The following is a 25,202-nucleotide window of genomic DNA, read 5'->3' as shown; positions in this document are numbered from 1 at the left end:
GTGGGTGGTGTGCGCGCCTCCTGAGTCGGACTAGAAGTCCACTCTGAATACCTCTTCTCCGTCGGCAGAGTTTTGGATCAGCCTCTGGAATCAGTTCAGTTGCCCTGGGGGGTACAAACAAAGGATCCGATTCGGGAAAGTCGTATTCCTGGTCGTAATGCTGGTAATGCTGGTGAGTTACTGCCGCCCTGATATCCAAAAGTTCTTTCCGGATGTTTGTAATAACACCAAAACATTTCTGAGCTAATAACACAAAAAATGAAAATACTGCAAAGTTGCCTATGAGCTAGAAGCACGCTGCCCTACAGTCACACGGAGCTCATTATCACAAAGGAAACAGCTTTGAGAAGCACGGTGCCTCTTCTGTTACTTTAATTACCTTTGTGTCTGACTTACTGTGTGTGAAGGTCCTTCACCCTATTAGACTACTACGGTGTCTAACTAACACTGAGATAAAACACTCTTTTAAAGAGGAAAACATTATCATGTTGACTGGCAATAGGCTTGCTCCCAGCCGTATACGCCAGGTAAAGGAGGTTAATCTATGTAGATATAATCAGATCAGTAGGCCTGAATAAAAACCTGGGGTAGGTTTCCTGGAAGCTTCGTATAGGATTAAGAGCATCTTTCCTGAAATGATTTTATCTTGGATGAAAGATTATCTTAGTAGCAATAAGATCACAGGAAATTCATACATGACTAGCATTTCTAACATATTCTACACCAGAGATGATAGCCCAATGCTTTAATAAGATATACTATAAGACAGTGAATCAGAGATCAGAGAGCAGTGACAGATACAGCTGTTGTTGTTAGTTGTGTTGTTGATGTTTTGTTGCTCTGTCACCCCGTGTCTCTGTAATATATTGTCCTTTCATCCAGAGAGAATTGACTGCTACAGATATGACTATGTTGTGATGTTGTTGTTGTTGCCGTTGTGTTGCCCTGTCACTTTGTATGTGTCATTGTGATTATTATTGCTCTTTAATCCTGGCTGTGTTTGGGTGGTTAGAGTGACACTCACTATCATTCCATCAGAGGTGATGGAGACAGGGAGAGAAAGAGGGAGAAAGGGATGAGGTTACCATGGAAACAGGGATGTCAGGGAGCAAGGGGGCAAAGGAGGGACTTGTTTTCCCAGGTGTGAGCCTATCCCCCCAACACCCAACAATGATCAGAGTTACAATTTATTGCCAGGGGGGTATTTTGTTCTTGGATTGTGGCCCCACTGACCACACTCTAGCACTCTGATTGGCTGAGGCTCCCCGTTATGGACCAATCCCAGCATGAGGTACTCAATTACAGGTTAGTGTTTTCTGTAGGACTGTCAGGAAGGGTTAATTACAGAACAAAGGAATGATGCATGTTTACCTCTCCCTCTGCTTTATTTTCCCTCTCTTTTCTTTTCAGGAGATGGCTTGGTGTCATTGGAATAATAAGAGCTAATACACGCGCTGATGGCTGGACTGACCTTACTGTATACAATGTCATTGACTTGATAATGCAGTACAGAACACTCATTCATCTAACCATCGGTTGTCCATATAGGCTACTTTCGATATATGTGTATATCAGCTATTCATGTCAACAAGTGGATTAATGCAGTTTATCATGTATGGTGGTTTCATTGAGTTTGAGTCAGTGCCTGGGTCTATGACCATGCCTTGACCCATATATTTCCAAACACTCACACATATACATTCACTTTAGCACTGACCTTCAATGGAGACACAGTGACTACCGTAAATAAGCTTCTTTCAGAAAATGTTCATAGAAAAACATAGAAAACATTTCTGCAATGTCCTTGGTCTCGCCAGGCGACTCAGTCTATTCTGAGTCGCCGGCTCTGACAGACGGACTTTTAGTGCTGTTTTGTGATTCTCAGAAGAGGTCAATGTTCTCAGAAGAGGCTAACTGTTTCGTCCCACATCATGGGAGTGTAACACCGAGATGATATAACAGCTGATAAAGCTTTCTCGTCTGAGCGCAGAGAGCAGAGAGAAAGAGAGAGAGACAGACAGTGGGCACATGGGCCACTCCTCTCCCTGTGTGTGTGTGCGTGTTCGTTGACGCATTCATTCATGCATGTGTGTCTTTCTGCTGAGCCTCCTGCTCCCCTCTCACCTCCTCCGCAGTCTTTCTCCTCCTCCTCGATGCTGTTCTTGATGCTGTCGTACTCCTCGTCAATGTTCTGATTGCCTCTAATCTGGCTGAGCACGCGCCGGGCCTTCTGGGTAAGGCCTTTCTGGATCAGCCAGCGGGGGCTCTCTGGCAGGAACAGAAACCCCACGAACTGGAGCACCGCAGGGACCACCGACAGACCCAGCATATACCTGGAGAGGGGGAGGGAGGGGGGCGGTGAGGGGGGGAGAGAGAGAGATGGAGAGAGCAATATATGAGTTGTTTCATCTGTGAGAGTGACTCTCTTGCAAAATGAGGAACCCCATGAACCTGAGTACAGCAGGGACCACTGGCAGGAAGGGGGTAACGAGGGGTATTCAATATATTAGCTGTTTCATCTTTGAGAGGAGAAACTCCATGAACTACAGCACAACAGGAACCACCTTTACACCCAACATAAAGTATACCTGGTGAACGGGAGGAGGAGAAGATAGGTAGAGAGGGGGGAGACGCGGTGGAGGTGAGGGATGGAAAAAGGGAGGACGAGAGAGAGAGGGGAGAGACATAGAGATAAATAAGCTGTTCATCTGAGAGGGGGAGGGATGAGAAACCCCATGAGCTGGAGCATAGCAGGAGCATAGCAGCATTGTGGGAGGCAACCACTGACAGGTTGCCTCCCACAATGTAGCAATATTCCAGCATTAACGTCTATAGTCTACTTTAGCCTCATTCACATTACCCATAAACGCTCCATTACGTTGCACCGGATGTCATGCTCTTCAATGGCAAGGTCCACAACGGAGTGGAATGGCAACGCCCCCTTGCAGTTGAAGGCTCTGTTGCGAGACGGATTCCGCATTCTTTAAAATGTTCCAAACGTTGGCAATAAAACAGGTAGTTACCAAAGACCAACTGAAGATGAAAATATGTGTTTTCGGTGATGGCTTTATGGGATAGCTAGCAACTTTTAAACAATTACCCATTCTTATAAGTGAGGACTATTTTAAAATGTTAAAGAATACACATTGGCTCTTAAGCCAATTATACTGTGACTGTTTCCCACTTTTAAGTTTATTGTTATGGTAATGACGTTTGTTTTTTATGATAATTATTAAGTTTGAGGAAGGTACAACTTCTGCTGTTTCCAGGAAACTTAACAATGGCAGACATGGCATTCACCTTCGTTATTGCCGATGAAGTGAATCCTATCGAAATGCCACTTCTCCTACACAATGCTGAACATGATTAACATGGTCCAAGGAATTATTATCCTGATGATAAGGAAATTAGATACTCACACAATGCTTTGGTTCTGACTTCAAGTTGAAATTGGTGAGGAGCAACTGCAGAAATTCACAAGCTTTGTTTTGTATTTCTGTGATGGTTTTCTCAAAATATAACCAGGTAGGCTACTAAAACTTATATTTATTATTTTCAGCACATGGGATATGCTCTGTTGTTTGCCATTACTTCATGCCCTTGTACCTTCCTCATTATTATGTGTGATTGTGAAACATGGAATTGTAACAGAATTGATTAAATGAAACGTGCATGTTTACTGAAACTCGCATGAGTCTTACAATATGGTAATTGATTGTGGGTCAGCATCACTACAGCCTGGAGTGTAATTCTTAAATTCTCAACCTTTATGATGCTTTTGTCAGTAAGCATGTAAAGAACAGAATTTGATTCAATCACACACAGGACAAAACACTTCCTGTACCGTACTGTACATCAGTTTACATGCTGGATAAACAATATGAAAAGAATTAAACGACATGTACATCAGTTCACATAAGTTACTAGGTAAACACTACTTCAAGCAGTCAAATGACCTTGGTATTAACCCCACGACTGGTGTCTGAGATACTTGCTCATTAAGGGCCAGTTTCCCGGAAACAGATTAAGCCTTTAAAATTGCCAGTGTAGAAATCCCTGACAATAACCAATATTAGAGACAAGACAGATGATAAGCTATAACACGGGGACACAACATTACAGCTATATTGTAGGATATTCCATTTATTTGTGTTAGGCATTTAGATCACGTGAAGGCTTATGGAATTTGATTGTAAGGATGAAGATGTATTTAACGTCTAAATAGTCACCCACCCAAAACAGTAAACATGCAAGATTCAAGTTTTATTAGTCGTGTGTACGGGATAAGCATGGTATACATCGTCCAACGAAATGCTTAAAATGTATAAACAGTAAACATGTATTGATAATAACCAATGATCAACCATTTAGGACCATGTATTGCCTTTCGCTTCCAAGAAAACCAAAAGAAGGTTGTCTCCCACAATGCTTTGGTTCTGACTTCAAGTTGCAATTGGTGAGGAGCAACTGCAGACATTTCTGGTCGACTGCACTCCAAGGTTCATGACCTATGATCACATGGTTGCCGTGAAGGTCATGCAGTCGACATGTAGTCGTAAGTCTGAGAATTTGTATACCCATAATGCCACACACTTTGAAAGGCGGTGACCAACGTTGGTCAAGGTCTTGACAAAAGCACTCCGCTCGAATGCGCCCATAATCGCTGTGTTACACTCCCAGCCTTCATCAAGCGTAAACAACGTAAACAAGGTGTAGACTAACAGTGAAATACTTACTTATGGGTCCTTTTCCAACAATGCAAAGGGACCCGTAAGTAAGCATTTCACGCTTAATCTACAGCTGTTGTTTACGAAGCATCTGACAAATAAAATTTGATTTGATTTGATTTCTCAGGCCCCACATCAAATCATTACCAGGCTGACAACACTGTGAACGATAGCCTAACGTAACAACTCTGTTTTGTCATTGAACATTTTTCAAAAGGCTTCACAGGGTTGACTGTCAAATAGAAGTCTGCCACAGAGCAGAGCACATCATTAAAACTCAACTTTCAAGGACTCAGAGTTGGCACAAAAACGCAACTTGTCAAATCAGTAAAAAAAAAAAAAAAAAAGAACAACGCAAGGACACACGCTGACACCTATGGCTTTTAGAGACATTGAAATAAACCCAGCACTTGTGGCAAGTTCAAGGGAGCTGTTCTGAATAATGACCTATAGCAAGACAAACCAATACTCACTTTATGAGCCAGTGACACTCATGGCTAAAAACTGTGGGAGGCTGTGTTTGAGCCTAGCCGAAGCACATTTTATTAGACGGCAATATAGCGTTTAGATTTACAAAAACAATAAACTGATGTTATCTTTTTGAACATATCCCTGCTCTGCACTGATGTTGAATGTTGCATCAGCTGGAGGCAGGATGAGGATCCACATCTCTGGTGCTGACATTTACACTGATCTGACCTGCTCGTCCAGACTGGACCTGCCATCTGACGTGACACGATTCACAGATGACAGACGGAGGAATCTTTTTTGTTTTTTAATTCATGAAACTAGTTGGCTACATTTCAATGTCTGTGCTAGCACACCACTTGGAATCATTCCCAATACAGTCTGTCTCAGAAATCAACAACACATCCTAACACCTGATATATCCCACTGAAACCTTGTTACAGACTAGAATATGAAAACGCGAAACGAAACACAAACAAATTTAGCAGCACTGTGTCCATGCCCGTGATGTATACATGACGCATAAACAACTGAAAGCAGTGGTGTGTTGAAAGTCAACGCTATATGTTGGAATGTGACAAGAGCAGTGGGAGGGAGCATTCAAAACTTGCAGATTGGTCTTAAAAGGCCCAGTGCAGTCAAAAACGTGATTTTTGTTGTGTTTTGTATACACTGAGCTGTGTGCCAGTAGTTCAAACAGACAGCTCGGTGCATTCAACATGTCAATGCCTCTCATAAATAAAAAGGAGTGATGAAGTCAATCGCCAGGAGAGATTGACATGCATATTATTAATATTAGCTTACTTTTTTGTGGCACCTGACCACACGACTTAACAGTAGTCAAGGTGCGACAAAACTAGGGCCTGTAGGACCTGCCTTGTTGATAGTGTTGTTAAGAAGGCAACGGAACGCTTTATTATGGACATACTTCTCCCCATCTTAGCTACTGGGTGGGATTAAAAACAAACAAAAGACATCTATTGTAAAATATACTGTGACCGTAAAATGTAAACTCAGCAAAAAAAGAAACGTCCTCTCATTGACAACTGTGTTAATTTTCAGCAAACGTAACATGTGTAAATATTTGTATGATAACAGATTCAACAACTGAGACATAAACTGAGCAAGTTCCACAGACATGTGACTAACAGAAATGGAATAATGTGTCCCTGAACAAAGGCGGGGGGTCAAGATCAAAAGTAACAGTCGGTATCTGGTGTAGCCACCAGCTGCATTAAGTACTGCAGAGCATCTCCTCCTCATGGACTGCACCAGATTTGCCAGTTCTTGCTGTGAGATGTTACCCCACTCTTCCACCAAGGCACCTGCAAGTTCCCGGACATTTCTGGGGGGAATGGCCCTAGCCGTTACCCTCCGATACAACAGGTCCCAGACGTGCTCAATGGAATTGAGATCCGGGCTCTTCGCTGGACATGGCAGAACACTGACATTCCTGTCTTTCAGGAAATCACGCACAGAACGAGCAGTATGGCTGGTGGCATTGTCATGCTGGAGGTTCATGTCAGGATGAGCCTGCAGGAAGGGTACCACATGAGGGAGGAGGATGTCTTCCTTGTAACGCACAGCGTTGAGATTGCCTGCAATGACAACAAGCTCAGTCCGATGATGCTGTGACACACCGCCCCAGACCATGACGGACCCTCCACCTCCAAATCGATCCCGCTCCAGAGTACAGGCCTCGGTGTAAAGCTCATTCCTTTGACAATAAACGTGAATCCGACCATCACCCCTGGTGAGACAAAACCGCGACTCGTCAGTGAAGAGCACTTTTTGCCAGTCCTGTCTGGTCCAGTGACGGTGGGTTTGTGCCCATAGGCGACGTTGTTGCCGGTGATGTCTGGTGAGGACCTGCCTTACAACAGGCCTACAAGCCCTCAGTCCAGACTGTTTCAGCCTATTGTGGACAGTCTGAGCACTGATGGAGGGATTGTGCGTTCCTGGTGTAACTCGTGCAGTTGTTGTTGCCATCCTGTACCTGTCCCGCAGGTGTGATGTTCGGATGTACCGATCCTGTGCAGGTGTTGTTACACGTGGTCTGCCACTGCGAGGACGATCAGCTGTCCACCCTGTCTCCCTGTAGCGGTGTCTTAGGCGTCTCACAGTACTGACATTACAATTTATTGCCCTGGCCACATCTGCAGTCCTCATGCCTCCTTGCAGCATGGCAAATTCATGCAGATGAGCAGGGACCCTGGGCATCTTTCTTTTGGTGTTTTTTAGAGTCAGGAGAAAGGCCTCTTTAGTTTCCTAAGTTTTCATAACTGTGACCTTAATTGCCAACCGTCTGTAAGCTGTTAGTGTCTTAACGACTGTTCCACAGGTGCATGTTCATTAATTGTTCATGCATGGGAAACAGTGTCAAACCCTTTATAATGAAGATCTGTGAAGTTAATTGGATTTTTATGAATTATCTTTGAAAGACAGCATCCTAAAAAAGGAACATTTCTTTTTTTGCAGAGTTTATATAGTATGTATAAGCTGGAAGTAGAAGCCTACGTGTTGTTGTCCATTAGTTTACTCTAATTAGGAGAGGATGGTAAGGTTAGGGGAAAATAATAAAGGAATATATATACAGTTGAAGTCGGAAGTTTACATACACCTTAGCCAAATACATTTAAACTCAGTTTTTCACAATTCCTGACATTTAATCTGTGTAAAGATTCCCTGTCTTAGGTCAGTTAGGAACACCACTTTATTTTAAGAATGTGAAATGTCAGAATAATGGTAGAGAGAATGATTTATTTCAGCTTTTATTTCTTTCATCACTTTCCCAGCGGGTCAGAAGTTTACATACACTCAATTAGTATTTGGTAGCATTGCCTTTAAAGTGTTTAACTTGGGTCAAACGTTTCTGGTAGCCTTCCACAAGCTTCCCACAATAAGATGGGTGAATTTTGGCCCATTCCTCCTGACAGAGCTGGTGTAACTGAGTCAGGTTTGTAGGCCTCCTTGCTCGCACATGCTTGTTCAGTTCTGCCCAAACATTTTCTATAGGATTGAGGTCAGAGCATTGTGATGGCCACTCCAATACCTTGACTTTGTTGTCCTTAAGCCATTTTGCCACAACTTTGGAAGTATGCTTGGGGTCATTGTCCATTTGGAAGACCCATTTACAACCAAGCTTTAACTTCCTGACTGATGTCTTGAGATGTTGCTTCAATATATCCACATATTTTCCCCCCCTCATGATGCCATCTATTTTGTGAAGTGCACCAGTCCCTCCTGCAGCAAAGCACCCCCACAACATGATGCTGCCACCCCCGTGCTTCACGGTTGGGATGGTGTTCTTCGGCTTGCAAGCCTCCCCCTTTTTCCTCCAAACATAACAATGGTCATTATCAAATCAAATCAAATCAAATTGTATTTGTCACATACACATGGTTAGCAGATGTTAATGCGAGTGTAGCGAAATGCTTGTGCTTCTAGTTCCGACAATGCAGTAATAACCAACAAGTAATCTAACCTAACAATTCCACAACTACTACCTTATACACACAAGTGTAAAGGGATAAAGAATATGTACATAAAGATATATGAATGAGTGATGGTACAGAACGGCATAGGCAAGATGCAGTAGATGGTATAGAGTACAGTATATACATATGAGATGAGTAATGTAGGGTATGTAAACATAAAGTGGCATAGTTTAAAGTGGCTAGTGATACATGTATTACATAGAGATGGCAAGATGCAGTAGATGATATAGAGTACAGTATATACATATACATATGAGATGAGTAATGTAAGGTATGTAAACATTTTATTAAGTGGCATTGTTTAAAGTGGCTAGTGGTACATTTTTACATAATTTGCATCAATTCCCATTATTAAAGTGGCTGGAGTTGAGTCAGTATGTTGGCAGCGGCCGCTAAATGTTAGTGGTGGCTGTTTAACAGTCTGATGGCCTTGAGATAGAAGCTGTTTTTCAGTCTCTCGGTCCCTGCTTTGATGCACCTGTACTGACCTCGCCTTCTGGATGATAGCGGGGTGAACAGGCAGTGGCTTGGGTGGTTGTTGTCCTTGATGATCTTTATGGCCTTCCTGTGACATCGGGTGGTGTAGGTGTCCTGGAGGGCAGGTAGTTTGCCCCCGGTGATGCGTTGTGCAGACCTCACTACCCTCTGGAGAGCCTTACGGTTGTGAGCGGAGCAGTTGCCGTACCAGGCGGTGATACAGCCCGACAGGATGCTCTCGATTGTGCATCTGTAGAAGTTTGTGAGTGCTTTTGGTGACAAGCCGAATTTCTTCAGCCTCCTGAGGTTGAAGAAGCGCTGCTGCGCCTTCTTCACAACGCTGTCTGTGTGGGTGGACCAATTCAGTTTGTCCGTGATGTGTACACCGAGGAACTTAAAACTTTCCACCTTCTCCACTACTGACCCGTCGATGTGGATAGGGGGGGTGCTCCCTCTGCTGTTTCCTGAAGTCCACAATCATCTCCTTTGTTTTGTTGACGTTGAGTGTGAGGTTATTTTCCTGACACCACACTCCGAGGGCCCTCACCTCCTCCCTGTAGGCCGTCTCGTCGTTGTTGGTAATCAAGCCTACCACTGTAGTGTCATCCGCAAACTTGATGATTGAGTTGGAGGCGTGCATGGCCACGCAGTCGTGGGTGAACAGGGAGTACTGGAGAGGGCTCAGAACGCACCCTTGTGGGGCCCCAGTGTTGAGGATCAGCGGGGTGGAGATGTTGTTACCTACCCTCACCACCTGGGGGCGGCCCGTCAGGAAGTCCAGGACCCAGTTGCACAGGGCGGGGTCGAGACCCAGGGTCTCGAGCTTGATGACGAGTTTGGAGGGTACTATGGTGTTAAATGCTGAGCTGTAGTCGATGAACAGCATTCTCACATAGGTATTCCTCTTGTCCAGATGGGTTAGGGCAGTGTGCAGTGTGGTTGCGATTGCGTCGTCTGTGGACCTATTGGGTCGGTAAGCAAATTGGAGTGGGTCTAGGGTGTCCGGTAGGGTGGAGGTGATATGGTCCTTGACTAGTCTCTCAAAGCACTTCATGATGACGGAAGTGAGTGCTACGGGGCGGTAGTCGTTTAGCTCAGTTACCTTAGCTTTCTTGGGAACAGGAACAATGGTTGCCCTCTTGAAGCATGTGGGAACAGCAGACTGGGATAAGGATTGATTGAATATGTCCGTAAACACACCAGCCAGCTGGTCTGCGCATGCTCTGAGGACGCGGCTGGGAATGCCGTCTGGGCCTGCAGCCTTGCGAGGGTTAACACGTTTAAATGTTTTACTCACCTCGGCTGCAGTGAAGGAGAGCCCGCAGGTTTTGGTAGCGGGCCGTGTCAGTGGCACTGTATTGTCCTCAAAGCGAGCAAAAAAGTTATTAAGCCTGTCTGGGAGCAAGACATCCTGGTCCGCGACGGGGCTGGTTTTCTTTTTGTAATCCGTGATTGACTGTAGACCCTGCCACATACCTCTTGTGTCTGAGCTGTTGAATTGCGACTCAATTTTGTCTCTGTACTGGGACTTAGCTAGCATTATGGCCAAACAGTTCTATTTTTGTTTCATCAGACCAGAGGACATTTCTCCAAACAGTACGATCTTTGTCACCATGTGCAGTTGCACACCGTAGTCTGGCTTTTTTATGGCGGTTTTGGAGCGGTGCTTCTTCCTTGCTGAATGGCCTTTCAGGTTATGTCGATATAAGACTTGTTTTACTGTGGATATAGATACTTTTGCACCTGTTTCCTCCAGCATCTTCACAAGGTCCTTTGCTGTTGTTCTGGGATTGATTTGCACGTTTTGCATCAAAGTACGTTCATCTCTAGGAGACAGAACGTGTCTCCTTCCTGAGCGATATGATGGCTGCGTGGTTCCATGGTGTTTATACTTGCGTACTATTGTTTGTGCAGATGAACGTGGTATCTTCAGGCATTTGGAAATTGCTCCCAAGGATGAACCAGACTTGTGGATTTTCCCATGATGTCAAGCAAAGAGGCACTGAGTTTGAAGGTAGGCCTTGAAATACATCCACAGGTACACCTCCAATTGACTCAATTGATGTCAATTTGCCTATCAGGAGCTTCTAAAGCCATGACATAATTTTCTGGAATTTTCCAAGCTGTCAACTTAGTGTATGTAAACTTCTGACCCACTGGAATTGTGATACAGTGAATTATAAAAGGAAATAATCTGTCTGTAAACAATTCTTGGAAGAATTACTTGTGTCATGCACAAGACATTTGTGGAGTGGTTGAAAAACGAGTTTTAATGACTCCAACCAATGTGTGTGTAAACTTCCGACTTCAACTGTATACAGTGTATATATATTTACCCAAAAATATATGGGGGATTGGAAATTATGCAGACAATTATATTGATGGAATCTACAATCTATCTGTACTATTAAAGCTTATCTACCCCCTAAAGAAAAAGAAAATGGGGATAAATGAGATATTTTTTAGATATTCAAAGATGAGGCATGTAGAGCAATTGTCTCACCTCCATCCATCGTGGCGTAGGTAACTGAAGGCTCCATCTATGATGCTGGCAGTAAACTGGCCTCCCGTGATGAACAGTGTGTTTACTGTCACCAGCTGGCCTCTCAGGTGGGGGGGAGACGTCTCAGCTATGTACACTGGCACCGTCATGGACGCAATACCTACTCATGTGGGATGGGGCAGAGGAATAGGGAAGACACAATGAGGAGTGTAGGACCGGACAGTGTAGGGTGAAGATGCCCCTAGACGCTAATCTCGCATCAGTTTAGCATTGGGGGAGGGGAAGCTGATACTAGATCTGCACCTAGGGGAAACTTCACCCCAGAGCATACAGTACAGTCAAAGTTTATGGATAAGTGCAAATTCAGCTTTTATGATCAGTACACTGGTTTGCCTAATTCAACATCAATGGTATAGGGTCTGAGTTATGCATGAAACAACATATCCTCTCCACAATCAAGTGGAATCTGAGTGTCCTCAGCCACTGTCACGTTCTTCAAAATGAGCGGACCAAGGGTTGTGTTGGGTTCCACATCTTTATTTCAGTGAAACTAGAAACAAAACAACAAAACTACAAAGAACGTGAAGTCGTAGGGTCACAAGCACATACACAAACAAGTGGCACCGGATTGGTGACATGCACTTCAGGGCGTGTGCAGGGAGCTGGCACAGGACGTACCGGACTGGGGAGGCGCACTGGAGGCCTGGTGCGTGGAGCCAGCACAGGTGGCACCGGACTGGTGACACGTACTTCAGGGCGACTGCACTGCAGCATACTCCTCGCTAATTCCTCTCTCCGGTATATCTCATTAAACTCCTCTATCGACTGCCAGACGGTCTCTGGCTCTCTCCTCTGCCCAGCCGACCGCCCCATGTGTCCCCCCCCAAAAAAATCTTGGAGTTTCTGTGGCACCGGACTGGTGCCCCGCTCTTCAGGGCGAGTGCGGGGAGCTGGCACAGGATTCACCAGACTGCTGGATCCTCTGGTCGTATGTTGAGCAGAACACACTTGCACAACATCTCTCTCATCTCTCTCTCTCTCCCAACTTCTCCATTGCCTCCCTGACGGTCTCTTCCCTCTGATCAGCCGCCAGCTTTATGTGCCCCCCCCCCAAAAAAATCTTGGGGTTTCCCTAGCAGCGGTCCCCAGCGCCGTCGCTGTCCCCCTATGCTCCTTGGCGACTCCCGCCAGGGAAGGGTCTCGTGTCCTCCCAAGTCCAAAACTCCTTTACCTCATTTACACGCTGCTTGGTCCTTTGTTGGTGGGATATTCTGTAACGTTCTTCAAAATGAGCGGACCAAGGCGCAGCGTGTGTTGTGTTCCACATCTTAATTTCAGTGAAACTAGAAACAGAACAACAAAACTTACAAAGAACGTGAAGTCGTAGTGTCACAAGCGCATACACAAACTAACAATATCCCCCTTACCTCAGGTGGGAAAACGGCTACCTAAATATGATCCCCAATTAGAGGCCACGATTACCAGCTGCCTCTAATTGGGAACATACAAAAACACCAACATAGAAGATATAAACTAGAACACCCCCTAGTCACGCCCCGACCCACTACACCATAGAGAACCAAGGGCTCTCCATGGTCAGGGTGTGACAGCCACATCTCTCATCTAGAGAACCTGACCAATCAAAACACTCAACCACAGAGCTGCTGCACCAATCACACACTAGCCATTAGGGCACTAAAGAGCCCTCATCAATGTGCACAACATCAATCATGTCTGACAGACTAAACAACATCAACCACAACATCTGTCATCTCTATAACCAGATCTACAACATATATCTCAAGTGCATCCACTACATCAGAGATACTGTAGCCTATATAGCATGTAAGTCAGTGTTGTTGTCAGCTGCTGCAGCCACAGACCATGCCAAAACGACTACATATTTACACTGACTGCTAGAACAAACAACATGTGTTTGCCCGGATTCATCTGACAAGGGCCCGTGACATCACCGCTCTGCGCCACACCGATAAGGGACTATTTATAGCACTCAGAGTGCACTGCTTCCTGTCTCTCCTCCAGTTGCCCGGCAGACGACGTAGCTACCTGTTACCATGGGAACCGCTTGCTTCGCCATGCAACCTCGCCGTTATACGACACCGGCTGGGGTTAATCAATATCTGGGAGACACGAGACGTTTTATTGGCATTTTATTCTTCTTCTTTTTACCCAGACTGTTAAAGGGGCCCTAGGGTTGCCGCTCATACGGTACACACCTGGGGTGACCAATCCTAGAGGTGTGGTTGATAGAGTTTCCAACTACACCTGTAGAGTTATTAGGTGTGCAGATTGCTCCGGCCCTGCAGTAGCCGAACACACCTGATTCAGCTGATCATGGTCCAGACTCAGAGTGACGGCCTTGATTAGTTTACTATTTCAGTCAGGTGTGTTAAGGCAGGGCTGGAGCAAAAGCATGCATACCCAGTCGCTCCCGTGGGTAACACCGCCAAGTAAACAACTAGAGCTGAGCGTGCTTCGACATCGATAAAGGGTTCAACTCTGTTTGCTCTTCTGTCAAAGGCTGCTCCTCTACATATCACATTTGACATGTTAGTCATTTTATTTTCATCACACACATGCAGAGAGCAGAACAAATAACTGAACCAAACGCGTGGTTGTGAATGGAATTAAGAGTATTGGAGCGTTTATTATCTTGCAAAGTTTTTAATGTGGATTAAAATAAAGGAGAGAGAGGCAGAGAGAGGCAGAGAGAGAGAGAGAGAGAGAGAGAGAGAGAGAGAGAGAGAGAGAGAGAGAGAGAGAGAGAGAGAGAGAGAGAGAGAGAGAGAGAATGTTTTTGGGATGTTATCCTAATGTTAGATAAAACCCTAATGCAGGACATACACTACACAATTTGGGCACAATTTGGGCACAAATTCGGCACGTTTTTGCCATCCTAGACAATGTTCATGATCGGGGTGAAATCCTATGAATTTGGTATAGGATCAGGACACACCTAGTTAGAGCGGGTCAAGGACGCACGGATGATGGCTGTTCCGTTTTCCAGACCCCTGTTGGATGTCCCGATCATTTTCCGACATCAGAAATGTTGGTTGTGCACCTTGCAGTATGAGAAGTGCTATGACGCGATTGGGCAGGGACCACTGCCAAAAGCCAATGAGCACTCAGCATGTGAGACCAAAACAATACCGGTGAAGTGGACAGCAACAACACACCATGTGGACCGAGGTGACGGAAGACAGATTGGTGGAGCTGTGGACAGAACACAACTGTCTTTTCAATATTACCTTTGAGTCAGACAAACCAAGAAGATCATTTCATATCATCATCATTTAAAGTCAATATTCTGCGATCACGTCTCTTTTTTTATGTTTCTGCACATACTAACGTGCACAGTTTGCGTGTTGGCATTTTTTTTCCTACAACAAATGAGAAATGCAGTGCAAGATCAATTAGTGAATCATCATGTAATGTGAGCACCACAGTCCTGTGGTTGAGGATGGACGGAATTAAAGATTTGGGACAAGAAAATCTGGAAATGTGAGCACATCCAAGTTGTTAAGATTTTAGAAGTTGTGTAGTGTATGCCCAGAATAACTAGAACTTAATGTAAATCTTAGCTAATGTTTTAGGAATGTTCCCGGTTTGCAGGGCGGATTCTGAGAGAGTGGTAGAGCCCTAGCCCTCCTTTCCTCCCCATCACTCCCTCCTTCTCTTGTTATCAGCGACAGCCTTTAGTCAGTCCTTCTGGTCTCCCCAGGCCTCTACTCAGTTCTCAGACACATGTGGAGTCCACCAGCACCAAGACTCTCACAGCCACGGCCACAGTCACAGCCATCCATTATAATGACCTCTCCTTTCAGGACCAAGGACAGCGGCACACACTATCCTGAACGAACTAGCATCATGTGTCAAAGACTGTCTATTTATAGCAAGTAGTCACCATGTGGAAGTCATTGAAACCCACAATGTGGGTTTCAATGGAGGACTAGCAGCACTCTCTATAATACAAAAAGTGCATGGTACTGCAATAGGCGTCATGGATTTTCAGGATCAGACTGAAATATCCCATCCAAAATCGTATTTTTTTTAACCTTTATTTGATCAAGGAGTCATACTGAGACCAAGGTCTCTTTTACAGATGAGCCCTGAATTACATAAATGACAGAAAATACACACATCAAAATATCAATACAAATTGCAAGAAAGAAAAACATGGTAATAAAATACAAACACATTCATCAGTAATAAGGCCCTCAATCAGCTTTCTGAATTCACCTAGAGGCACCACAACATAACATTTAAGAACATTAGAGTAGAGACCAAAGGAATTTCCAGAGTTAGCCATCCCCGAGATGGGGTGTGGTAACATTTTGTCTAAAGTCTAGTAATGCTGTTAGGTACAGTGGGACTTAATGTAAAAGGGCTTAATAAATGAAAACATAGCAATGTATTGTGCAATGTAACCTAGGTGACATCACAGAGGGCCAACCAACTGTCTGGTAGAGACTGCAGTGATGACTACTAAAATTGTCACCTGTAAGAAAGTGCAATGCTCTATGATAAACTGCATCTAACAGTTTTAATGAAGTGGCAGCTGCGTTCATATAGATGATGTCATAGTCCAGGACCGATAGGAGCGTTGACAGAATCATCTGCTTTCTACTACTTAGCGAGAGGCAGGACCTATTTCTATAGAGGAAGACCATTTTTACGCTCAGCTTCTTAACTAACACATCAATATGCAAAAGTCTTAAAACATCACACTTATTTTTATGTGCTCTAGGGAACAACATATACTTAGTTTTACCTGCATTCAGTACTCATTTCAGGTCAATAAGGTTTTTTCTGTGAAGCAATGTGTCACGTTCCTGACCTATTTATGTTAGTTTGTTATGTGTGTTAGTTAGTCAGGACGTGAGGTTGGGTGGGCATTCTATGTTTTCTGTTTCTGTGTTGGTTTTGGGTTGCCTGGTATGGCTCTTAATTAGAGGCAGGTGTTTGGCGTTCCTCTAATTAAGAGTCATATTTAGGTAGGCGTTGTCACAGTGTTCGTTGTGGGTGATTGTCTTCCGTGTCTGTGTAATTGTTTGCACCATACGGGACTGTTACGGTTTGTTCGGTTTATGTAGTCTGTTCCCTATTCGTGCGTTTTTCTTGTTTCATTTAAGTTCGTCGTCTAGGTCTGTCTACACCGTTTGTTGTTTTGTTAGTTTAATTAAGTTCGTGTTTTGTTTAATAAATATGTGTTCAAACTCCACTGCGCCTTGGTTCGATCACTACTCCTCCTTTTCGGTAGAAGAGGAGGAGGACCGCCGTTACACAATGAAAGCAGACTGTAGATCAGAGACAGCCTGGTCAACCGTGGGGGCGACAGTATACACAACAGCATCATCGGCATACAAGTCAATATTGTTAGTGTAAACATAAAGATGTACAGGACTCGACCCCTACAGGACACCTTTCGTAATATCCACAAAACCTGATTTAACACCATCATTAAATTGAGTTCTATCTGTCAAGTCATTTTTTAAATTCAGTTACGATATGTTATGATTGAGATCAAATTAGGACATTGACTTCAATGTTGTTGGTCAATAAATACCTGTTTGTCAATAATAAAACGGACAATATCACTTAACAGAAACAGATCATCATCATTCTGTGCCTTATAGACATACCACAGAACAAGTATGCATCCCAAATGGCAGCCTAGTCCCTATTTAGTTCATTATTGACCAGAGCCATATAGGCCCTGGTCAAAAGTAGTGCACTATGAAGGGAATATGGTGCCATTTGGGACTCTACACAGCTCTCCAATGTGTCCACCTAAAGGTCAACTCACCAATAATTGTCTCAAGATGGTAAGATGAACCAAACCCCAGGCTTGTGTTAAAGACCAGTCAAAGGTATGCATTTCTGCCTTCTCCTGACAAACGGCAAGAATGACCTTCCCTCAGAAATGCTAAGCAATTAAAGTTATGACGAGCCCAGCCTGCCGTCATGTAAATGTGATTGGACGTGTGACAGGGTACGCTCGGAATACAGTGGGGTCTGAAATTATTGACACACTTGATAAAGATGAGCAAAAATGACTGTATATAATACTGAGGTACAGTACCAGTCAAAAGTTAAGGGTTTTTCTTTATTTGTACTATTTTCTACATTGTAGAATAATAGTGAAGACATCAAAAATATAAAATAACGGAATCATATAGTAACCAAAAAAGTGTTAAACAAATCAAAATACATTTTATATTTGAGATTCTTCAAAGTAGAATAACAGCTTTGCACACTCTTGGCATTCTTCAACCAGCTTCACCTGGAATGCTTCACACATATGCTGAGCACTTTTGGCTGCTTTTCCTTCACTCTGCGGTCCAACTCATCCCAAACCATCTCAATTGGGTTGAGGTTGGGTAATTGTGGAGGACAGGTAATTTTATGCAGCCCTCCATCACTCTCCTTCTTGGTCAAATAGCCCTTACACAGCCTGGAGGAGTGTTGGGTCATTGTCCTGTTGAAAAACAAATGATAGTCCCACTAAGCAAAAACCAGATGAGATGGCGTATCGCTGCAGAATGCTGCTTAAGTGTGCCTTGAATTCTAAATAAATCACTGACAGTGTCACCAGCAAAGCACCCCCACACTATCACACCTCTTCCTCCATGCTTCACGGTGGCAACCACACATGAGGAGATCATCTGTTCACCTACTCTGCGTCTCACAAAGACACGGCGGTTGGAACTTAGAATCTCAAATTTGGACTCATTTCCACCAGTTTAATGTCCATTGCTCGTGTTTCTCGGCCCAAACAAGTCTCTTCTTCTTATTGGTGTCCTTTATTACTGGTTTCTTTGCAGCAATTCGACCATGAAGGCCTGGTCTCCTCTGAACAGTTGATGTTGAGATGTGTCTGTTAGTTGAACTCTGTGAAGTATTTATTTGGGCTGCAATTTCTGAGGTGCATTTAACTCTAATGAACTTATCCTCTGCAGCAGAGGTAACTCTGGGTCTTCCTTTCTTGTGGTGGTCCTCATGAGAGCCAGTTCATCATAGCACTTGATGGGTTTTGCGACTGCACTTGAAGAAACTTTCAATGTTTTTGAAATGTTCTGGATTGACTGACCTTCATGTCTTAAAGTAATGATGGGCAGTCGTTTTTCTTTGCTTATTTGAGCTGTTCTTGCCATAACTTGGACTCAGTCTTTTACCAAATAGGCTGTATACCACCGCACCATGTCACAACATAACGGATTGGCTCAAACGCATTTAGAAGGGGAAAAAATTCTACAAATTAACTTTTAAGAAGGTACACCTGTTATTTTAAATGCATTCAAGGTGACTACCTCATGAAGCTGGTTGAGAGAATACCAAAAGTGTATAAAGCTGTCATCAAGTATAAAATATATTTTGATTTGTTTAACACTTTTTTGGTTACTACATGATTCCATATGTGTTATTTTATAGTTTTGATGTCTTCACTATTATTCTACAATGTAGAAAATTGTAAAAATAAAGAAAAACTCTTGAATGAGTAGGTGTGTCCAAACTTTTGACTTGTACTTGTATATACTTGTATATTGTATGCTAAAAAAAAGGGAAATTATATTATGTTATACTAATTCAATTTCTCAGAGAAATTAACAAGTAATAATTGTTTTTCTCACACCCCTGTTTTCAATACCTTTCAATACCTTAACCTTGCGAGGATAATGACATTAATCCTTTTTCCTAAAATGGGAGGGATCTTAGACCCTTTCTCCTTACATAATCCTTCCAGATCCTTGATATACATGTGGGAGCAAAATAGCTCCATAGCATCAAACGTCCACTATCTTTTACAATAAATATGCAGCCTTATGCTCATGCATTCTCAATTCAATGCCAAACCCAAGAGCTCTAGGCATTGGCTTTATGTCTGCTCATGCATTACTCATTTTGATGCCAAACCCACCGCTGGTGTGTGTGGCCCAAGAGCTCTATTTTCATGTCATCTGACCAAGGCACCGGTTCCAATCCAAGTGACAGTGCTGTTTAGCATACTCCAGGCATTTACATTTGTTGATGAAAATAGAGCTCTTTAGCCACACACACCAGCGGTGGGTTTGGCATCAAAATGAGTAATGCATGAGCAGACATAAAGCCAATGCCTAGAGATGGAGAGGCAAATGTAACCCGTGTGACCCGATCAATTAACTATTTTGATGGCCGGATAAACTGCTTCTTTCAATCTTTGGAAAATACTAACTATTGAATTTGTTTTGGAAGATTGATGTGTCTGAGGGGTAATATTGAGCGAGAAGAGAGTGAAAGTCTACTGTGTGTGTGTGTGTGTGTGTGTGTGTGTGTGTGTGTGTGTGTGTGTGTGTGTGTGTGTGTGTGTGTGTGTGTGTGTGTGTGTGTGTGTGTGTGTGTGTGTGTGTGTGTGTGTGTGTGTGTGTGTGTGTGAGAGAGAGAGAGCAGTTTTTGAAAGATAAAAGGCTCATTCATATTTGCCCAGGCTTACTCTCTGGGTCTATTAATTGGTGTCAAAAACAAAGATTGGCTAATCCCTATGACTAGTTCACTCAAACAGCAAAAACACACAAAGCATAGCACCCTTAGTCCATTCCTCCACTTGTTGTGCTCAATGAAGCCAAGAATTAAGACAAGGCTTAACAGTGATGACTTCCAAGCATGGCACACTACTTCACCACTACATGATTTGAATGCCCAAAGTAACTCCATACTATGAACATTATTCTACTGAGCATGACAGGCCAATCTTCATTTCCAATCAAAGGCAACATCAAGACTACGAGTCACCCAGAGGTTGCTATAAATACCTTCGGTACATCGAATTCTCATTGAATGCCAAACAGTGTGAAATCTTGCAAAAGCCTTCTACCTCCAAAAATACCATAGGCCTAGGCACTGCAGTCAGATATCAGTAACCCTGACAACAAGCCAGTCTCAAAGTAGTGGGATGAAGTTAGCAACTTCTAGTTTGATTATTGCTTTGGTATACAGCTAAATAAAGTATTGACTATCCCTATGAAGTAAACTTTCTCAGTTTTGTATTAGGTTTGCCAATCAACATACTGTAGTCTACAAGGCATGTGCTGTCATGCATGCACGTTAGTTGCCTTCTGATGATGGTAACCTAAACTGTCTGAGTGTAATAAACTAGGCTTACCCGTACACAGATAACCTCATCCTTACTCTAGGTGAATGAGATTAGCCTGAAGTGAAGAGTAAATTCAACAACTATCTGTTGATAAAGGAGCTTATTTTTTGTTAAAAGTAAAACATATGCATTTTGGTCCTTGACCTTCATAAAGGTTTTACTAATCTCTGGATGACAGACTACATTTTAGGTTCTGGCCTTCTGTGTTGGTTGTACAGATGAAAAAGGAAGAGACTTTTCTATATTTCAAAATGGCTTCATATAGGCTCAGGGACCAATCACAATAGGACACCACACATGATGTGATTGGTTGCAAAAATCTGACCAATAGCATTTAGGCCCTATAGCTAAACGCCCCCTCTAATATTCTATATGTAAACCCCTGAAAACCCCAGGGACATTTTACCCCTTTTAGGTTGGGAATTTGTTTCTAGCATTAATGTAAGCACATTTCAGGTGAACCTGGAGGTTATAAATCAAACATTATCTTCAAATAAATCATACAGTATCTTTAGAAACGTTTATTTTGAGTAGGAATGTGAGTTAGCTAGTTAGTTAGCATGAGCTAGCATCTGCTGGGATTTAAGAGAATGTGCAGGTGATGTAAAAAAAGAAAAAAAGAAAAGAAAAAAGGTTTTAATGTAAGCCTAAAATAGAGTTTTAGGCTTACATTAAAACCTCATCATAGGTTATTAATAGTGAGATGTGCAATGCCATTTTGTTTCAATATTTGATTGGTCTAATAAAATATAACTAGTTTTCTAGAGTCAATTACTAAAAAGTGACTAAATAAAACGGATTAAATGGATTTTAACGCACACATTTTCAGCGGGCCGTTGCTCCATAGGGAGGGGCATTCTGCCCCAATAGTTGGGCAAGACGCCCCTTTTCTAGAATTTGTATTTTAATAACTAAAGACTTGTCAACCATGTTCATTTATTTTCTGTTTCCACATTCTCACCAAAGTTCGTTTTTTTTTGTGTCAGCAATTATATTTTTGTTACCCTACCTGTAAACAAGTCATCTCATCCCCAGGCTAATTGTCTTGTGAACGAGATAAGTAAACAAGTGAAAAGTTGCAGAAACTAAGGAGACACCTTACCAAGTCCAAGCCCGACAATGAGACGTCCGACCAGGAGAACCACCTTATCGGGAGCTGCGCTAAGCACTATTCCCCCAGATGTGAAGATGAAACTAGCCAGGAGGATGCAGACCCTGCGCCCGAAAACTCCGTTCAAGAACCCGCCGGCAAACGCGGACAGCGCGGCGGCAGCCACAGTACTAGAGATCAGAACCTCCTGCCATAGGGCGCTGAGATTCATCTCCCTCTTGAGCAGGAGCATCGCTCCCGAGATTACCCCGGTGTCATAGCCGAACAGAAAGCCACCCAGCGCGGAGAACGCGGCCAGAACATAAACAAACCCAGGTGTGACATCTTGGTGGAACTGTTTACGCGCCTCTCTCTCCAGGTCCCCGGTGGTGGTGGCGGTAGCGGCATTGGCAGGGACAGCCTGGCTGTTGATGCTCGCGCTGGACGGAGCTTTGATGAGGCTCCGCTCTCCGTCATCGTTCACTTTCTTCCTCCTCTCACCCATCAGGTTGCTCATACTACGAAGACTATAGTCATTGTCGCTCGATTTTCGGGACATAAGGGAAACAAACGCGCACACGAAATGTTCACAGGACTGTAGTTGGTTGGTTAGTTAGTTGTTAAGAGTAAGAGTTGTTTGTTGTTCTCAGTCGAGCAAATGTGGTCCAAAAAACGTTAATTATTGATCGTTCAAGTTGACAGAAGTTGGTCTGTACCCGTGGTCACAGGCTACAGAAGTGTCATCACAGTGGTACTGATGAGGGCTTCTCTCTCTCTCAATTTTTTTGGAGCCGAAGAAGGTATGGCATGGAGGAGAGCTGGTGTGTTCGTCATTGCCAGCGTCGCTCTGACGTAAAGGTATTGCTCTCCTGCAAGCTGCCATCTAGACACTGGCCGTGTTCCAGATAATCAAAAGGACTGTAGGTGTCTGACTGATTTACAAATCACCTTGCATCATAAATAACGACTCGTTATTAGTTGTAGATCAGTCAGTCCATCACAATTTACCAATGATACATTGCGGTTTTGATCGTCTCCAACACGGCCATAATCATGTTATCAATTCAATATGTTTGGCAATATTTTTGTAAGCCTATGTTGGGCAATGTCTACAAAAATGGATTTCGATGTGATTGTAGGATATTTCTGGTATCATAGCATTCAATTTATTTTATTCTATTCAGCTTGGTTATACTGTAGGCTACATTTCCACAAGATTATAAATCATTAGCCTATATAATGTGGTCTTTCATTAATCCAGTGATATTGTGTCGTCTAACTATTTGAAATAGCAAGATGTGCAATGTGTAAAAAAATATCCACCTACACCTGTAATATCCCCATATCTTTCCCATTTGCTTTTCTCCTCAGCAAATGCAAATGCAGTGATGGTGTGCCCTCTTCAGGGCAAACCTCAATATTTCAATTATATGAACTGAAATGCTTGTTACAGTGTAGAGTGGTTTACTGTATGCAAGTAGTGGGTATATGCCCTGTCATTTAAACAACTCCGTTTTTTCCCTTTTTAATTGTAATTTTGTGGGACCTATTTTATGTTTCATAATGTCTAGTTGGTGGAAGATTTATCAACACAAGGACTTGTTAGAAGCGAGTGTGACAAAAAATGCACCCAATGACTGAGGGAAATCAATTCAAAGCATTCTTCCTTCAGACTTCCTTCAAACGTCAACAATGAAGAGGCGACTCCGGGATGCTGGCCTTCTCGGCAGAGTTCCTCTGTCCAGTGTCTGTGTTCTTTTGCCCATCTTAATCTTTTTTTGACTCTTCTGTTTCACCACTCTCGCCACGCTGTCTGTGTCGCACCAAACGACGAGCATCACAAACACCGGGAATCTTCCCCTTCAGTTGGTCAACTTTTACATTTACTGCAACCCCAGTAATCACTCCTTTCAGTGGTACCCTATTCTTGAGAGCGAAACAATTCAAAGGTCTTGCCCCCATTCGTTTAACGCCAAGCGCCTTCTCCCTCTGACCAGCACAAACACAAACAATTATTATAAGACCACTTCTGGTTACCCTCACCGACTCCACAGCACCCAACTCTGTTTTCACCCACCCTGAAACCACAAATGGATCAGCCAAAAGGCAAGGGCTCACTTTTTCCAAAAACTTCACCCCTACAGACTCATCTTTATCCAGACCCTCCGTGCAAGACTCGGGCTCCGAGAACTTCACCCACACCTACCACCTCTGATACTTCTCCCTCATTCACTTCCATTTATCCTCTTGTCTTCAGCTCACTCTGCTTACACTGTCTACTGTTCTTCTTTAACAAACAATCTCCTTTTCCCCACCGTTTCTAACCGCCCCACGCTCACCGTCTTCCTCCCTCTCTCTCTCTTAGACCTCCTCTGCCTCTCTTTTTCCCTCCATTCCTCCTCCGTATTCCAAGTATGCGTCTCCTTATGAAAGTACTGCACTTCTCCTGACATACATCTTGTTCTTATCTTGTCAAGGGACGCCATTTAACCGGCTGTCACAATCTCCGTACAATAACCACAAACCCCATCGGGATGTCTCTCATTTGTATCTGGAAGTAGCTAGCAAGTTAGCTAGTAGGCTTGGGTGCTTGACTGCCGTTGTGAGGCCAGAGCACTCGGATCAACCCTACTCCTCGGCCAGAACATCCAATGTGCGCTCTGAATGATTCGAGAGCAAATGCGCTCTAAATTTACGAATGGACAATCTGACAAAGCTCTGAATTTACAAAAGCCCAGAGAGCACTCAGAACCATATCTGGTACTCCAGATTTAATTTACGAACACAACCTACAGTATGTGTCTCTAGTGCACGCAGTAGGTCTTTTATGATTGGCTACATGTACACACACACAGGTCTTGTCATATACACTACTGAAGGGGGGGGGGGGGGGGATTTGCACTTTCAGCAGGTGGTTTTCTCACCTTAAACGGTCAGGTTGACGTTTTTTGGAGGAATCTTGTCCTAGAGGCAGGGCAAAGTAAAAATTCTCGATATATAGACTACCAGTCAAAAGTTTGAACACACCTGCTCATTCAAGGGTTTTTCTTTATTTTGATTATTTTCTACATTGTAGAATAATAGTGAAGACATCAAAACTATGAAATAACACATATGGAATCATGTAGTAACCAAAAAATTGTTAAACAAATCAAAATGTATTTCATACTTTAAATTCTTCAAATAGCCACCCTTTGCCTTGATGACAGCTTTGCACACTCTTGGCGTTCTCTCAACCAGCTTCACCTGGAATGCTTTTCCAACAGTCGTGAAGGAGTTCCCACATATG

The 25,202-nt window shown here is 43.4% G+C and overlaps 1 protein-coding gene across 3 annotated transcripts in view; it reads right to left on the bottom strand.

Moving 5' to 3' along the window:
* Positions 1 to 22,786, bottom strand: part of LOC129838473 (proton myo-inositol cotransporter-like) — an 83,973-nt gene extending 61,187 nt beyond the window's left edge. Inside the window, exons 1-3 of one of the 3 annotated variants that reach the window (XM_055905453.1) lie at positions 21,926 to 22,786; positions 11,673 to 11,832; positions 2,125 to 2,333 (exon numbers count right to left, since the gene is read on the bottom strand). In XM_055905453.1, the coding sequence (XP_055761428.1) occupies positions 2,125 to 2,333; positions 11,673 to 11,832; positions 21,926 to 22,472 (916 nt within the window). In that variant the 5' untranslated portion in view covers positions 22,473 to 22,786. The remainder of the gene's footprint in view (positions 1 to 2,124; positions 2,334 to 11,672; positions 11,833 to 21,925) is intronic. The other 2 variants (XM_055905452.1, XM_055905454.1) reach the window with 2 other exon arrangements.
* Between the last annotated feature and the right edge of the window lie 2,416 nt (positions 22,787 to 25,202).

This window comes from Salvelinus fontinalis, chromosome 39, assembly GCF_029448725.1.
Source record: "Salvelinus fontinalis isolate EN_2023a chromosome 39, ASM2944872v1, whole genome shotgun sequence".
In the NCBI taxonomy this organism is placed as follows: Eukaryota; Metazoa; Chordata; class Actinopteri; order Salmoniformes; family Salmonidae; genus Salvelinus; species Salvelinus fontinalis.
The sequence above is the reverse complement of the archived record's forward strand: the minus strand, read 5'-3'. Positions and strand labels throughout refer to the sequence as shown.